The 19117-nt window shown below is 26.9% G+C and overlaps 2 protein-coding genes across 2 annotated transcripts; both read right to left on the reverse strand.

Moving 5' to 3' along the window:
• Window positions 1-1152: 1152 nt before the first annotated feature.
• LOC135956800 (uncharacterized) lies at window positions 1153-2189 on the reverse strand. The gene is made up of 2 exons (XM_065507388.1): window positions 1982-2189; window positions 1153-1884 (listed from the first exon to the last, which is right to left on the reverse strand). The coding sequence occupies exons 1-2, from the start codon at window positions 2037-2039 to the stop codon at window positions 1556-1558; spliced, it is 387 nt and encodes a 128-aa protein (XP_065363460.1). The 5' UTR covers window positions 2040-2189; the 3' UTR covers window positions 1153-1555.
• A 5370-nt stretch (window positions 2190-7559) lies between these two features.
• On the reverse strand, window positions 7560-19046 carry inc (BTB/POZ domain-containing protein inc). The gene is made up of 5 exons (XM_065509710.1): window positions 18476-19046; window positions 14237-14422; window positions 13938-14003; window positions 13676-13869; window positions 7560-10890 (listed from the first exon to the last, which is right to left on the reverse strand). The coding sequence occupies exons 1-5, from the start codon at window positions 18659-18661 to the stop codon at window positions 10878-10880; spliced, it is 645 nt and encodes a 214-aa protein (XP_065365782.1). The 5' UTR covers window positions 18662-19046; the 3' UTR covers window positions 7560-10877.
• Window positions 19047-19117: the final 71 nt, after the last annotated feature.

Raw genomic sequence — 19117 nt, forward strand, 5'->3', positions numbered from 1 at the left:
AAAAGTCTCAATTTGTTGGACAGTGTTAATCAGAGACCGAAAATAACGGGTTCACTTTCATATCAATGGTAAATTCTCATTAGCAGCCATTTAAAAATAATTTTTTGTGATATCAATGAGATAGTGATTTATTCGAAAACATTTTAGGTTTAGGGTTGAGAGAAACAGAAAAGAAACAAACACAAATAATCTGGATGAGTGATTTATAATTTATTTTTTTCGTAAAGGTCAGCTTGTGACGTTTATTTGCGAACATGAAAAATAAGTCGCAAAAATGCTGTGATGCAAATCAACGCTTAAATATATAAAATTTATCAAAAGATTAATAACAATTTAAAAAATATTCTCATTTCTGTTACTCAGACTTCATTACTTCATACTTTTCATTTTATAACTGTTATGTTCAGTGATTTATTTTTATCACAAAAATATAAATCACAATTTGGATTTTTTGGTATATGGATGAGTTATTTTCGATCTCTGGTGTTATTTTTTTTCAGATTTCATCAAAATAACATTTCTAGGAAAGAAGAAAAGTGCCAATTTTTGTGATTTTTTTTGTGGTGGTAGGTACATGTGTTTTTAACAAATTTCGAAATATAAAGGTAAGTATATTTAAAAAAAACTTCATAATCAATCTTTTAATACATTACTGGTTTTCAGATTTTATTGAAGACCTAGGAATTATTCGTAATGAATTCTTTATTGGAAAGGTCAAAAGAAAATTAATTCTAATATACCTATTACTGGTTTTCAGATTTCAATAGATTTTATTGAGGACCTGGGAATTAATTCATAATGAATTCTTTATTGGAAAGGTCAAGAGAAGAATTAAAGAATTGTTTGTGAGTTCATTCTTTATACAACTTAATTCTTATTTTTTGCTTTTATTCAAATCCATTTAAAAAAGCTTAATACAATCATTTTATTAAATTGTATTGAATCATTAAATTTTTCAAAAATTCAAATCTAGTATAAATAACTTTAAAAACAAATATTCATTGACTTACCGCTTCTGCCGATTTTTCCATATAGGTACATTCAAATTTTTAAGCTAGTTTCTTGACATGTAATTATTTTAAGATGTTTCTATAAAGATTTTGATCCTTTTCAATCCTTTTTTTTAGCGATAATACATTTATAAAATATATATTTTTGTTTAGAAAAAAAGTCTATTTTATTAAAAATTCACACAGATATTTTATATGCTTTCTTACTAAGTATGTATAAAGAGCTATATTATGTAAATATGTACTATACATATACTTATTTTCACAACTTAAATTACCAAGATAAAAACATAGATTAAAATTTCGTTGAATTATAACAAAAAACCGCGCTAAAATCGTCTTTAACTCTTAGTTTTAAGGGAAAACAAATAAAAAAAAAGAACATAAATCATCACATTTAGATGTTCTAATTCCACGTGTATATTATACTATAGAAATTCATCACACACTGGTATTTCATTTGTTTAAAACTTCTTCACAATTCTATAGCATATTGCACAGTTTAAGTTGAAATGTTGTTCTTTTAAAATATATAATTATCATTTTTAAGGTCTGCCTCTTAATACTAAACCTCTTTCACGTATGGCTTCTGCGACAGCATCTTCATACACCTCATAGTAAAGAGGACTTAAATGTGGTCGTCTGGCTGGTGGATGGACAATAAAAACACTTCCATCATTCTCGTTACCCTCACTCCGGCGACGCCTTCTCTGTAGACCGTGCTGTTGTATGGCAGTATTTATAGCATAGTTACTCAAATACTCGGCCCGTTCCTGACGATCAGCTTCAATGCGTCGATTTATAAAATTATCACATTCGCACTCAAAAATAGCATTATGTTGCCATAATACTAATTGTTCATCGGTCATTTGAACTGGAGAATGATGAAAAATGTACAAAGTTTAATTAGTTAACTAAATAAAATATACCCACTTTATTTAGCAGCAGCAGCAAGCTGGTTAGATACTTACAATTTGATGGTGGTAGTAGTGCAAATAAAAAATCCATATTCATATCAAAATTCTGCATTATAATTTTACTTTAATTCTTTGCTCAATAATGCATACAAATTTATTGATTTTGTTAAATTTGTTTATAAAAAAATTCACTATTTGTTATTGTTTTGGTGATAAACAAAGTGCAGTACATTTGTAGTGTATATTTTATTCTTATTGCACTCACACACACACTCGTGCCAGGGTTGACAAATCAATTGCAAAAATTGTACCAATCGGCCCTAAAAACTGTACGTTTTTGGCTCTTTGCGTGACGTAGACAAAGCCTGTTTTGTTTGTTTACTTTGGAAAGAAAATACTTATTTTTGACATTAAAGATAAAGTTGTGTGAATGAAGTCGAGGTACAGATTATTTTCCCGCATATTTCTACATATCTTTTGCATTTATTTAATACAATATTAATGACGTCTCAATTTCCATCTTTATGGAAGGTAGCTCGTGTGGTGCCAATACCTAAATCTAAAACTGTAAATGGACCTGAAGACCTTCGACCAATCTCGATTTTGCCTGCTCTTTCTAAAGTAATGGAACACCTGCTCAGAGATCAGGTTCTTGAATTCACTAGTATGAACATTTATGAGTCTCAATACGCTTTTCGTAGGGGTTTTAATACTTCGTCGTTACTTTTTAGTCTTACTGAATCTATTAGATCTAGTGTGACTGATGATAAACTTAATGTTCTTATATCCTTGGATATTTCTAACGCTTTTGATTGTCTCGATCATTGTTTAATGATTAATAAGCTCAGTGAACAATTTGCATTCTCTAAATCGAGTTGTAGACTAATATTGTTATATCTTGAAGATAGAAGGCAGTTTGTTTCTAGAAAGGGTGTTAGCTCAAACTTACTTTCTTTAAGTTCTGGTGTTCCTCAGGGATCAGTTCTTGGCCCGATCCTGTTTATATTGTATATAAATGATATACCATCTAAAGTAAATTCTTCTATGTGTAAGTAATTTTTATATGCAGATGTGATTTTACTTTTAAAATGTGATCGTGACTTCAAAGATGTTCTGGAGAATAATATTAATTTCAGTCTTAGGTGTATATCTGATTGGACTAATGAAAACAGTTTAACTATTAATTATGCAAAAACTAAAGCAATGTCAGTTGGGCCTTCAGATCGATTCTTTGTTGATTTTAATATTGTTCTTAATGGTGTACGAGTGGAGTTTGTTAACCAATTTAAATGTCTTGGTATTTTACTTGACTATAAATTAAATTTTGATTGCCATATTGATCTTATTCTTGGTAGAATCTTGATGACCCTACGTAGAATTTTTTCCACTAATTTATATTTTCCATTTCATGTAAGGTTTAAGCTGGCTTAATGGAATAATCTACCAAATGAATTGAGAATCTTTTCTCATTCATACAATGTTTTTAAGCTTAAATTACTTAATTTTTTACATTTATATAGTTCATAACTTTGTAACATGCATATTTGTTTTAGTTTACTATTATGCTTTTATTAAGCAATTTGCTGTTTTTGGTTATTATTGTTTCAATTCTTACCATGAACCACTAATTTGGACTGGTTATTTATTTTTAACACGTTGACGCTCACCTCAAAATTGACGAATCCACCCAAAAACACACTTAACTTTTTTTTGGTTAATTATTTAATTTTAAAGGTGTTAGATGAAAATTTCATAATTTTATGTTAAAATTTTGCATTTTCTAAATTTTTTTTATAAAAAAAGATAGACGTCTATAGCCGTCATTTGTTTTTCATAATAACCATTTCTCTGATATACAAATGACGGCTTTAGACGTCCTGGTATCCAAAAATATTTTTTTGAAATAACTGAAAAAATTCATGATTTTTATTAATTTTAATTAAAGTTATTTCATCTTTACATAAAAAATAAAAAGTTAAGTTCTATATCTTTCTATTCATATTTAAATTTGATAAACTAACAAGTTTAATATGATTATGATTGTATTTATGTATATTTTATACAGATATCTTTTTACTAACAATAAAGTAAGTAATACGGCTCAAAGCTTTCGGGACATAAAGCTGGTTTTTCAGGACATCTTTTACACCTGTATTTTGTCTCTTTTCGGAATTTGTTTTTTGTGCAGTTCCTGCAACGGCAAAATGTGTTAGTCCTTTTATAGTGTCAGAATCTTCTCAATGTAATGTTGTTCAGATAATTTCAAAAAAGATGTGTTGGATGTCCTTTGTGGTCTGCCATATGACACATCAGTTGCTAGCTGGTAACCATCTAAAATATGTTTTGGTAATCTTATAAGGGATTTTATAAGAGATTCCCTAAACTCAAGGAACTTTACATTTTTATGAAATTTTTTATACAAGTAATACGAATTCCAAACACATAAGTCTAAAATGTGAAAAATTACTTTTTTGTACCAAAAATAATAAATAAATTATTGACGTCTATGCACGTCATTAAAATCTACAAGTACTCTTATAGCAACAAAATCATAAATCTAAAAATAAATGAAATAATATAACTGTAATATTTTCCTTTTAAAATAGTATTGAAGGAATTGGTAGAAAGGTAAATCGCACAGATTTATAATTAAAATATTGTTTTATAACTTTAAATATTTATGACGGTTATAGACGTCGTTTGCATTTATTTGCACTCGGACACGACGTCTATAGACGTCATTTACGTCAACGTGTTAATTGCTTTTGTATCGATGATTATATTAGTTCGGTTATGGCAGGGGAGCCGTTTAGGGAACATTGTATTATTATTTACTTATTTTTAATGTATAATTTTCGGGTTATTTTTTTGGCTAATTATGATATATGATCGTACCATTTATCGAAATAAACGGAAATCTGGACTTACAAAAAAAAAACACGAGTTAGGGCCTTTTTATATTAAGCCCTTGATATACTGTTTTTCAAAATTTAAAAAAAAATTGAAAAGTTGAAAACAATTTTAGTACAAATTGTGCAAACAAATGTAATCAGCTGTTTTTGATTGAAATTTGAAACAGAAATTGAATGCAAGTTAGTAAATTAAACAAAAATTGCAATAATACCAATGTTAGTCGTTACGACTACGCTGTTTTTACAAACATATTCATACCACTTAAATGAGTTACTCAACAAGTTGGTATTGATCGACAGCAGCCTCACAACTAAATTAGATCTCTCAAAGTAAAAATGAGAACGATACACCGCCCGGTCCTAGTTATTTTTACCACTTTTATGGAAAGAATTTAAAACAAAATTATGTTCTGCAAATCTAGAGAAAATAACTTTTAAAACCATATATGTTTCATCAATATTGGTGGACAATAACATCCTTAAAAGTGTACCACAAAAAACCGTGTGGCCTATTTATATATAAGATAATAATAAAAAATCAAAATCGTGAACTAAAATATAGCAAAAATATTGAAAATTAATAAAGTAAAATATGTCTAATAACATAAAATCTAAAATATATTTTATTTTATTAAACATAAATAACTTTTAAATATAATTATTGACTTTTCCAGTATAAATCACATACAATTTTCATATAATACAATCAGTTTAAGTCAATGTTGACGTTACTGAGCTTAAGAGAATTTTTTTAAAAGAGCGAAGGCGCAATCTTGTTTATTTCATTCATGAGTCGAAACAACTAACAATGTGCATGCAGGGTTAAAGACATTTTAAAGTAGACAAGTTCGAACATATTCGTTTTCGGCTTGAGATACGCAGTAACCGCTCAATGAGTTCCAGTTTAAAAAAGCATTTAAATTTAGAGATCGAAAATAACTCGTACATATACCAAAAAACCCAAATTGTGATTCATATTTTTGTGATAAATTTTTATTTAAATGGTTTGGTGAGAGATAAACAATTAATTTGTTCTTGTTCTTAATAACTGTTACTTTCTCTTTTATTTACATACAATAACATATTAGTAATTTTTAACAAATTATGGAAATTATATGATAAGTATGAAGTAATGAAGTCTGAGTAACAGAAATGAGAATTTTTTTTGTTATTAATCTTTTGATAAGTTTTATATATTTAAGCGTTGATTTGCATCAAATGCATTTTTGCGATTTATTTTTCATGTTCGCAAATGAAAGTCACAAGCTGACCTTTACGAAAAAAATAAATTATAAATCACTCATCCAGGGCGGTTACTGCGTAACTCAATCCGAAAATGGAAATGTTCGAAACTGTGTGTTAAATACATTGTAATTTATTTTATTTATTTATTTAAATTCAAAAAAACCAAGCCCATTGGGCCAAATATGGCTTATATTCTACTCAACAATAATACATTTAAAATTATAAAAATGATTTTAATTATGACAAAATAATATATAAAAATGTTTTAATATAAATTATTATATTATTATTATAAATTAATTCGAAAAGATTTCCTTTCGAATCGAATTAGGGAGTAACGCCCTAGATTATTTGTGTTTGTTTCTTTTCTGTTTCTCTCAACCCCAAACCTAAAATGTTCTCGAATAAATCACTCAGTGATATATCACAAAAAATTATTTTTAAATGGCTGCGAATGCGAATTTGCCATTTAAATGAAAGTGAACCCATATTTCGGTCTCTGATAAATACACTTTAAAAGATGGTGGCAATTGGCCAATAGAATAAAAACAATGGTATTTTTTAAAGGTGAATGCTAATGTCAGTCGGACTGTTGTTATAGCACTTGTTGTAGTTGCTAAAACAACAAACTCATAAACATTTGACAGTTTGATGCATTGCATTCTTTGACATTTGCTTTCACATTGTTCAGCACTACCAGTGAAGACAATTTAGCTATCTTTTTATAGTTGGCACACATTTAAAGTTACCATCACCGAGCACTACAAACAATTGTTATATTTATGTACGTAGTTCGTTATTTAGAAAAGTCATTATAAAACCGTTAAATTATTTAAAAAATATTTCGCTGAAAAAAAAAACAATATTCAGACGTGTTTTTTTTAGAAAAGGGTTGATTTTTATTTAAACTTAAAATTGTTTACATATTTATTATTCATTTATATATTTTGTTATTTAAATAATTTTTTACAAGCACTTAATAATTTTTTAATATGTATTACATACTATTACATTTATGTGTTATGTTAGTTTTTAAAATTTTTAGACATTCTTTAGAATTCTCATAAAGTAGCCATTTAAATTTTAAAAATTAATTAGTTTTAATTCCCGAATTCATTTCGACGAAATGTGTATTAATGTCTAGAAATGTTTTGTATATGTATATTTATTGAAATATATCTGAATTTCATTCCAATATTGCTATTATTGGTATATTCTGTTTAAAAAAAAAACATTTCATTTTTTTTTAAATTTTATAATCAATTACAATTTTTAGTTTGCAAAAAATGCATTTAAGTTAAAAAATTGAACACGTTTTATTTATTTGTTGTAAAAGTGGTTGTTTTACTTTTGCAATAACTAAAAATTGTCATTATTTATAAAAACACAAAATATTGTACATGGAACCGTAAATTTTGAAATCAGTCAACCAGAAACAAAATTAAGAAAATAATATGTAATTGAACAAAAAAATATTAACTTTTAATTTTATGAGTATATTTATTTATAATTTTAATTAAAAATATAGATTTTTTCGGTTTTAATGTTTTGTTTTATAACTTGATTTGTTACAGGTTTTATTTTTTTATTTTGTATTTCACTGCTATAATAACAAATATATTCATATTTATAGTATTGATTAGATTATACATTATACATATACGTATGTATGCATTTTATGTTGTTATCAAAACAATTGGTATTGTAAATTTAGTTTATGTTTTGTTTTTTTTTTAATTGTAAATCTAATTTACATTATTTTTTTTTTTCATAAAACTTGTCATTAATTAAAAATGTATATGTAGGTTTAGTTTGTGCCTAGTTTTTTGTTTGAGTTAATCATATGTTTGCTTTGAATTTACCAGAAATATCTAACGGATTAAAAATATATTAAAAATTTTATTAAAGATGCAAACATTTAGCAACATTAAATTTTTGCATCACAATTCACAATCGTGTTTAAAAAAAAGTTCTTAGGTTTTCCGATTTGTTGATGATGCAAAAAAATTCTTTATTACATTTTTTTAACAAAGTTATGATGTGTGTAAAAACTATTTGCTTCTAAACTGAGACATTTTTATACACAATTGGCTTTTAGTGTATACCAGAAAGGGGGAAAAACAAATTTAATAGAAACATATAATAAATTATTTAATAATTATTAATTAAATATAAGTTAATACCAAAAGCGGCAATTTAATAAAATCCCTAAAAGTTATGACGTTCAGAAAATAGTTATTTGTATGAAGTTAAAGACTTTTTTTACACCATTTTATCTTTGAAGCATTCAAATGTATTTTAAGAATTTCTAAAAATTCTATGTTAATAATGATGTACTTCAATTATATTTTTTATTTTAAATTTGAAAAATACTTAATAGATTTGCTGGGTTGTTCTTGTGCCTATCCCTCATTTAAATAAATTGTTAATGAAATTTGTTGACATTTTGCGCAGCATCAATTTAAAACAGAAACAAATATTCAAAAAGTAACCCTCTTGTGTGGTTTTGCACACATATGTAATTTCTATTTAGGAACACAATTTTTTGTCGAAAAATTAGCTTTTTCTGTCAAAAAGTTTTATTACGTAACGGTACTCTTACTTTTTTACAAAATGTATTGAAGGTAAACTAATTTGATGACAAACAGATAAAAAAATATAAGGATGAATATGTTATTGATGGTAAATACAAAACAACAATTTTGCTAATGTGTGAAAAACAACACACGAGAGTTTTGTTGAGTTAGAGATGAAGGACATGACACTTTCAACTAAAACTTTGTAAATCAGTTGCAGAATTACCACATCGAATTACTTTATTGAATGAGCTATCATATTGAAAAATGATTTCAATATCGAAATTATACTAAAATTTACTAAAGTTTTTGCTCGATATCGATAGCCATAACCTCGAATAAGAAATTTAAGATCAGTATTACTCGATATCGAATTATATGTACATCAGAATTGCCCTTTTGTCTTGAATGGTACTAAATTTATACTTTATTATCTAAAAAGAATTAAGGCAAAATCTAGAGGCCAGCGGATAATAAAAATCCAGAAATCGAAAGTTAACACGAGAACTCCTCACCAAAGTATACTTTAAAATTAATTTTAATTAGAAAAAAATGTTTGCTGGGTCAAAAAAAAATTGTTGGTGAAAAAAATTCAGCCGATTTTCCAGAATTTAAATATCAACCGCAACGTTACTATAGCGGATATGTATATTGATGTATCAATCATTTTCGACAGATGAACATATGTAGCTATAACGACTCCGCTATAAAGATCCAGAATATTCTTTATGTGAAAAATTTTGAAATTACAATCGGGGGATAAGTTATAAAAAACGATTAAATATTTTAATAATATTTTCAAGGCGTTTGAATTATCGGGTCCCAATTATACGATTGGTTCTAAATATTGCCTTAATTGGTTTTATATAATAAAGGATACAATTTTACCTATCCAAAGGAAGTTCTACATTAGAGATATTTAACACCGATTGGCAAACTATCTATGTAGAATTTAAGCAAGAACCTCTGTAAAGCTGGCCACACACGGAATGATTTGTTCGCCTGATTTGTGATAGAAAATTTTCAATTACTTGTGATTTTGTGCGCGTACAGCCCCATTAACAAGTCGAACACGAACAAATCTCACTCACAAATCACCCGTGTGTGGGCAGCTTAAAGTAACTACACATTATAATTAACATTTTACTTGTAATACAAAAGAGAACCATTAACAATTATATTTCTCTTTTTTATGGTTAAAACCATAGGGTAACATAGAGACGAGACGGAATTGTCAAAAACCTAAGTCTGTTGTCAAAAACCTATCTCTTGCAACAACAAAATACATGCTAGTCAATGTATTTTGTTGTTGTATCAGAAATATTATTTGTATTTTTGTTTGACAAATCGGAGTGTATCGTCTCTATGTATAATTCTCTATGGTTAAAACGTTCTGAAATTGTAAAAACTACCTATATGATGATAACTAATACATACTTCAAAATAGTCATGGCAGTATATTTCATCATAAAAATATATACGTATTTTCTCTATAGTTAAATCTTTAAAATCTGGGATTCCACTCTTAATAGGATGGAATATAAAAATGGTGTAAAATAAATGAAAGCATTTTATAAAATTTAAGAAAAATAATAACTCTAATAAAATACATAAAATGAGAAATTAGATAGGTGATATTAAAATGGTTACACATAAATGACTGAAAGAAATTCTTTTTAATTTGCAAATGCGCAAAGTGTGTTTTGTGTATGTGTTTAATAATATATTTGTGTTTTATTGTTAAAATGGTAAAATTGGGTATTTTCATTACCATTTTTAACTAAATGTCTTAATTGGTTGTATGTGTATGTATTTCTTAAGATAGGGTCACACATAGCAAATATTTGACGAAAAAGACGTAACCACTAAATAAAATATAGTTTAATACTTTCATTTATTTCAAAAACTCCTTTTACTTAAGACAATTCAAAACAAATATTTAGTTTTATTTTATTTAATGCTGTTTGATCTTACAAAACACTTGTAAGAGTAAACAACATTAAACAGATTTGTTGCAAAAAATTGGTTACGCTTCTTTGAGTAAATAATTGCATGTGTAGCCCTTCTTTAGTTAAAGAAGAAACTAAAGAGAGGATGGTATTATGAACTTGAATGATATTACAACACAGAGAAATGTGTAGGTTTGCGTTTTTTTTTTTCTTTTTAGTTTCATTCTCATATTAGGATTTTAAAAACTTTGATTTTGTTAAACTTTGTTTAAATTCCAAGACTGCAATTAAAAAAAAGAAAATAGAAAGAAAGAAAAAAATGTATATATTCAAATCGTTTATGTATGTTTCAAGTAATAAACAGATGTGTTATGTATTCAATTTTATATTTTACATAATCAGTCTGTTCGTTTGTCTGCTAGTTTTATTATTTTTCAATATGTTGTTCACTTTTTGAATTGAAAATTTCCAATGTTTAAGCAGATAGTAAAAATTGGCAAACAAACGAACATGCCTAATATTTGATGTGATCTATAAAGCATGCATTGTATAACGAAATACAAAATGTTATGTGAAAAATAATAAGGACAGTTATATGCAAAGATCACATTGTGACTAAATGTAAAAATCCTTTCTTGTTAAATATATATTTTTTAAAAAAAAAAACACTTATTAAAATCTTTCTTTATTTTATTATTATATGTGTATTGAGGCAGTTTTGACATGTGAAAATAATAAGGTCACTTCATATTATCCTAAAGATAAGAATAAGAAAATAATAAAATTAAAGGAAATTTTTATGAATTCTTGTTATTTTAAATATTAATAGATTGTCTAATATTTAGTTAATGACACTTTGGTGCCTAATACTGCACGACATCTATCGTCTGGACATTGAGTCACTCAAGCCGGTATTGCATTCCACGAAGCCTGATACATTGCTGTGTGTGTTTTATTTCATTTATTATCACAATTCAGAATCATCATCCTGTTGAATACCCATGTGATTGACATATTTTCAACGGCATTTCAACATAGTCAGTTTTCATTATTCCCTGAACCAAAGAGAGTTATACATAGAGACGGGACACTCCGTTTTGTCAAACAAAAATATTATTCTTTGAATTGTTATTTATTATTCAAGAGTATATCTTTGTAATATAAGTTTATTGGCCTTAAGAGGCTTTTTATATTACTGTTTGAAATAAATAAATAAAATATATAAATAAATAACACAAATCATATGTCTATACGGTATTCACTTAACAGTGAATACCGCCAATGTATTTTGCATTTGCATCATTGCAAATGCAAAATTGTAAAGGTTTTTGTGTGTATTTTGTTATTGGATTACGGTACATTTTTGACAACTGACTTAGGTTTTTGACAATTACGTCTCGTCTCTATGCACTGAAAATACATAGAAAGGAAGGAGTGAGCAATGTCAATGTCAATGAAAACAAGTAACAAGTAACCCTTCACCAAATTATGTCAAATATTTTTAGGTAAAAAAAATTAACCAAAATTCTTTTTTTTCAAAATTTATGAAAAACTATTTTTTTTTTAATTTAAAAAAAAAATTTGGTCAAAAAAAATTTGCTTTATAAAATAGTTTTCTCGATTTTGACCCTTGTAGGTTCAACTTACTATGGTCTTATATACGTCGTTGCAAAGGACTTTGAGATATCAAATATTAGATATGCATATAGTCTATATTAATTATTTTTATTGGCCTATTGAAGCTTTTTTATATTACTTGAATTTAAATAATTACTTAGTAATCCAGATATAGATAAAAAAATAGGCCAAAAATCGAGGTTGTCCTGGTTTGTGGGGCGATTTTCTCGATTTTAAATAATAACTATAGCGGAAAGTTGATTTCAACATACATGGATATATCGACTCCACTGTCTATAACGATCCAGAATATATATACTTTGTTGGGTCGCAAATGAAAAATGTAGAAATTACAAACTTGTCACTTGTCACTCATGAGGGGTATAAAAATTACTCTCTTTTCACACATAAGTGATTAGAGTTTTAACAACAGACTTAAGTTTTTGCCTCTCATTTACCTATCTTGTTGTCATCTATGCCCTGAACCGTCTAAAACAATTATTTTTCTTTCAAGAATGTTTCTTTATTATTTGTCATTGTATAAAATTGTGTTTGTTTATTTAAAATATTACTTGAGTTTAACAAACTGTCATTATTTATCAATAGTTATGACATTACTCATAACGTTAATAAAATTAAAAATAATTTGTAGCGACATTTGTTGTTGTAATTTACAATAATTTACTAAATTCTCTTAGTTAGCGACAAATCTCAGATTTTCCTTATTTTCGCATTAAATGTTTATGGTATACAATGTACCAATGTTCTATATGTACAATGTACCAGACAGATTATTAATCCGGCATATAAATTTGTTTTATATCAGTTTAAATCACAGAAATTATGGTCCAAATAGTCCATTAATAAGATCATTAAATTACTTTAATGTTTCAAATAATAAATACTCCTTAGAATTTATGTATCAAAAACTAATTTTAAAAATTTTTTGTTAAAATTTTTGATTTAATATTTTTTCTAATTTAATAATAAATTCTGAATTACATAAAATGTTTATAAAACTAAATTTCCATATAAAATTTTGTTTTATTAACCTGTCATAAATTTAAAATTTGATTATGAATAAAGCCTTTTTTTATCTACATATAAATTTATACTTATAATTTTTTAGAATAAAAAAATTTAATATTTTTTTATTAGTCTGTAAGTCCTTATTATTTTTCACATAACTGTATGTATGTATGTATATTATATAAATCTACTTAGTAGATATTTTTTTTGTTTTTTTTTTAACTAAACCGAGTTTAGTTAATGGATATAAATAAAAAAAAATTTATGAAAATATACAATGAAAATTTTATTGAAAAGGAAATATGAAAATATAAAATGTAGTATATTAAAAAAATGAAATAATCTCGATTGAGTTTTAAAATAAAATGCAAAAATAGATAAAATATTATTATGTGTATGTATCGAAAAAAAAGTTCTTACATGCGAGAGCCTTTTTGTTGCAGTACTTTAGCTCTATCATTTAATTCAGGCTCACGACCTGTTGTGGCACCACATTCCTTTGAAACAACACAAAGGAATTCATTGTTATCAAATGCTCCATAATTAGAATGATATTGTGTGCCAACACTGATGAGTTGTTCAAATCTCCAACCATCAGAGAGTGTTGAGATCATCTGTGTTAAATGCCAATATTAAAATTTAGGTTAACAAAATTATAATCAATTCATTTTATTCTACATACCTGTGTCAATTCTTGCTCACGGCATTGCAGAACACGATAGACGCGCTTTTTGTCATTTTGAGGACTCTGTGAAAAACAAGACAAAAAGTGGAAGTAAAAATAAAAAAATAAAAATATTTAGTTTCAAAAATACTTTTGTACAATTTCAGAATTTCCAAAATTCTTATTTAAAATCTAATTAAAAATAAAAAAGTAAATAGTAGTGACTGATTTCGGATTTCTCCCAAAATTTACAATTGGTTCGACATTTATATTATAAAATATATAAAAAAAAATAAACCACTGCTAAATAAACTTACTTGATCTCTATGGGTAATGCATTCTTTGACCAATGTTATCAGTTGTGTGACATTATAAAATTCAGCCTCTTCAAGAACTCCCTCCTCTGATACACCATCTAGTACTAATTTGCCATGACGCAAATAGTTTAAAACTGGTGCAAAATATTTTGGATCTCTGTCTATTAAGTAGGCACCAGTTTCATCCTTGAATATACATAAAATAAAGAAGAAAACAAAAAAACTATATAAAAAATCAAGCATACGTATTGGCAATTCTGTTGAAATTTCTTTTTACGATTTGTATTTTAACGTTTTCTTTGAAAAAACCAGGACAACATCGATTTTTTACCTATTTTCTGGATTACTAAATCATTAATACATTTTAAAGACCTATAATAGTAAGCATAGATGGGGGTAGTGCACTAATTTTGCAGTTTGCACTAATACTTAGTGATAGTGCAAAATTAGTGCAATCATTTTGTTCATATTTAGTGCTGAGTTGAAAATTAGCAGCCTCACTAAACATTAGTGATAGTGAGTTAAAAATTTTTTCACTCAAAATTAAATTAGTTGATTTAAAAAAAATGCTCAAAAAAGTTCAAAATGGTTTAAGTTTATTCCTGTACACTAATTTAAAACTTAAGACTAATATTTCGTTAAAAATAACAAAAAATATTTAAAATTTTTATTTTTCGAATTTGGATTCAACAATTTCATGACTACTCATTTTTGAAAATTTAGTGATAGTATGTTTAATGCAGCCTTTTTTTGATTGCAGGTTAAAATTTTGCACTAATTAATTGTAGTGCAGATTTTTGAACTGAATCTTCGTTTAGTGATATTTAAAAAATTATCACTATCACTATTTTTTTTAGTGCTAGTTAAGAAATAAGCATTATCACTAAAGCTGATAAAAAATAGTGCAAACAATTTTTTTATTTTTTCGCCAGACTTTTTTTTCGCCACAACCATTATTTTTGCCATACTATTTTTTAAGATAATAAATTAAAAAAAAAATTTTTTGATAAAATTTTTGTTTCCAAAAATTTTGAAAAAAAAATTAAAACGAATTTTTTTTTTTTAAATTTTGATTTATTTTAAAGTATACTTTGGTATATAAGATACGCCACAGACGAATATGGCTCTTTTACTTGTTTTTCTAATAAAGATGGATTCTGAAATATTTCAGTTTTGTTGATAGTAGTGTCATTGACACAAAATTATTTGCAATTTTGTCAAAATTATAAACATTTAAGAAATAAGTAATGTACAGTACAAAAGGACGATTTCATAGATTTTAAAATAAAAATGTTTTTTGCCCATACATATATCTATTGTATATGTAGGTACGTTTGACAAAACAAAATGTTAATTAATTGTAAACAAGTGCATTTCTAGGTGAACATTTCTTTTGCAATATAATAATTACAAACTGAATGGCAACATTACATTGCAACCTTCACCTCAAAGAAATAGCACACCTTCTTCTTGTAGCAGTAGTGTGTTTCATTTACTGTATCTCTTGCCCTCACCAATAAACATATTCATTCATTCATCTTAGTTGAAATAAGAGCAAAAAAAAACGGAATAAATGTTGTTCTAATTTTTGTACAGTCAGTATTCAGTCATTTATACAGGTCAGGTGCTGATATATACAGTATATTTAATGTACGAGTATACATATGTACATATGTAATATGTTTCTAAAGAAGAAATGGTATACAAAAACAAAATTAAATCAATATTAAAAAACCTAACTAAACATGTTATTTTTAATGCTTTTACTACAGATAAGCCAAGTTAGAGAAATTTTATGCACGGTAATTATGTATGTAGAATATGTCATGTATAACGTAACCAGACTATTACCAACATCTGGGTCCTAAAGGATGAAATCGGAATTTATCTAAATTTAGCGGAATTTTAAATTAATCGCATATTCAATAATATTCAATTTTTATACATACATACTTATTTTTTTTAAATATTTATTATCGTTGCTTTTGTAAGATTTGATTTCATTGATTTCAATTCATAAAATTTAAATCAATTGATGTTTATAAACATTTCTATAAAGGCATGTTGTAATAATGGCCCTAAAGCTGCTCAAAGCTCTAGGTTATCATTGTGGAAATAGAACATTCAAGTTTTCTCCGTTAGATAATTCATGAAACTACTAGAAGATGATACTGCGTACATAAATAGTAAAAGCGAGTTGCAGAGAGTTAGTGCATTCAACTGTATTATCAGTGTGTTTTTAAAGTGTATTATATAAGTGTGATGTGTATTAAAAGAGAGTGACTAATTAAATTGTTGCGTTAATTTAAATAAAGAGTTATTACAATTTTTAAACTACTTTTATTTGCACTTAAATTAATACGGTTTATTAAACCATCGTTTTTATAAGGGATCAAATGTAACACTTAACAAAAAATAAGCCCTTTGGCGGCAAAGTGTTTAACTTTAAGCTCTCTTATTCACAATTTTCTAGAGTCACTCTTGGAATAGAGTACAGTAAAGAGATATAAAAATGTAAACATTTTCAAATGCACATTAATTATATTGAGATTCTTTTTGAATACCAGTATTCATATATAAACAATCATACATTGCTAAAACGTTGTATAGTGGGAATCAGTACTAAAAAATATTTTGTAGGTATTTATCTGAATTATAAATGATACGCAAACAAAAAATGTAAGGTGGTTGGGTTGGCTTAAATATTAACTAAACAAAACAAAAGAAATTAAATAAATATACATCTAATAAGAACAAATCTTTTTTTCGGTAAAATGTGGGTAATTAAGATTATGATAATAGAATATGGCATATAAAAAAAAAATAAACAAGGAAGTACATAATAAAAAAAAACAAAACTACATACAAACAAAACTGTATACACTTGACATGATTCATTTATCCGACATAAACGAATGAATAACCACTTTTCTCTTTGCATAAACATAGGGAAGGAAACAATGACAATTGATTAGATTGCAATTGGCAGTTTACTGACAGTAAATTAACCATTAAACAATGTTATCATCATCATCACCATAATAATCATTATAATTGATACTGTAGGATCCCAGCAGTGAGCAAGTAGTCAATGTATCCCTTATAGACAGTAATTCTTACTAATGTTTTTCACTTGGCTTAAACCAATTCATATTTTTTGGATCATTTGACACTATTGAAGAGAGAAGTTCGTTATCGAGCACAATTATTATTTTCTATACATTTTATTCGATATCGAATAAGAGAATCCAAAAATAAAAAAAAAAAAAAACTCCCACGTTCGAATAAGTATTCCATCGTATTCGGGGCGGTAATTAGCTCCCTGGTTTTATACAAATTGTGTTGAAATAATTCTCATACAGTTTATTTTATTTTTGCTTAAGTATACAGACATCCCATGTAACTAACCTAGCGTGAAGTCGATCTGATCGAGCTGTAACCTCACTTTAAACGAAAGTAGTTACTTTACCCACCAGAAATAATCTATTGGAGAGTTGTCGGTGGAAGGTTTGTTTATAAGCAATCTGTTATTGGACTTTCTATGAGAGACTTTTGAGGTCAATTAGCACCCTTACATGTTAAAATAACTAGTTATGTAACCATTTAGATAATTGAATCCATTGCGTTGACTACTTTGGACCATTTATCAGACTGTATCATTGTAATCAAAAAGGGTTGACCCCTGCTTAGGACACACACGTGTTAAAATAACTAGTCACGTAACCACAACTAGTAACAACTAGTTACATATCGTTGGTCTCATGTAGAAGGCCGGAACTCGCGTTTTTTTCTGCTTTAAGTTTTTTAGTAATTCCAAAACATTTCATCACATAAATTGAATGCAATAGTATCAGAAATAGCGGTTTTACAAGAAATTGTATACTAGTTGTCACCCTAAGTGAAAGGTAAAATCACTAATTCGGGACAGTCACCAAGAACTGCCGGGATATATGTATGTTTGTATATTTTTATGTACGTGTGTATGTAATTATTTTTCTATGCATGTAAATATGTATGTACATTAGCAGCATACTTACATACATATTTACAGTAACATGTTTATGTGTATATAATTACAGTTATCATAATTAATGTTGTTTTAATTCCATTAGGCCATGGTAATGCATGCATGCCATACATGTATGTACATATCTTTGCAAAAGATAACACTTTTGTTGATGCAAGCAGCCCATGGTTAATGGGAAGGGTAAAATGATGGATATAAACAAAAGAACTTACCCGATCTGATATTAAATCACAATCCTCCTGTATTAAACGTGATAAAAATGAATTTGGATCACGGGAAAGTGTTGTTTTTGTTGTGAGGAAGTATTGACCACCTACATTTAATTTAACCCACTGGTCTGATCCCTGCTTTTTAAAAATATTAGGGCTTTTACGAGTATTTATATTTACTGTGGTCATATTGAGGCTAATAACTCAATTTGTTTTATTTCAATTAGTATTAATTTATAGTTGTATTTATAACTTTTATTCAATGTTCTTTACTTCACTGCTTTTTGTTTCTTTTTTTTAGACAATCAAAAAATATTGGATTCGACCAACACACAATATACTGTCATACACCAACAACAATAACACGGATATAATATCTTAAGGTTTTGCAACTTTCTGCGTATTTTCTATGGACAATTATTAGGATTTAGTAGTAATTGAAGTGTGCTCCTTTTTTGGACATTTTTTATTTGCAATTAACTCTTGAAATGATTTAGTTTGTTGTAATAAAATTAAAATGCAAAAAAATGCCTCTTTCCTATGTAATTCTTTTTGTCAATTTTCTTCCGTCTTCTTAGTGTTGCCATACGTGCAGATTTATCTTAACTTTGCAGGCTTTTGAAACACTGAAAGGATTTCAAAGCT

Source organism: Calliphora vicina, chromosome 4, assembly GCF_958450345.1.
Source record: "Calliphora vicina chromosome 4, idCalVici1.1, whole genome shotgun sequence".
Classification (NCBI taxonomy): domain Eukaryota; kingdom Metazoa; phylum Arthropoda; class Insecta; order Diptera; family Calliphoridae; genus Calliphora; species Calliphora vicina.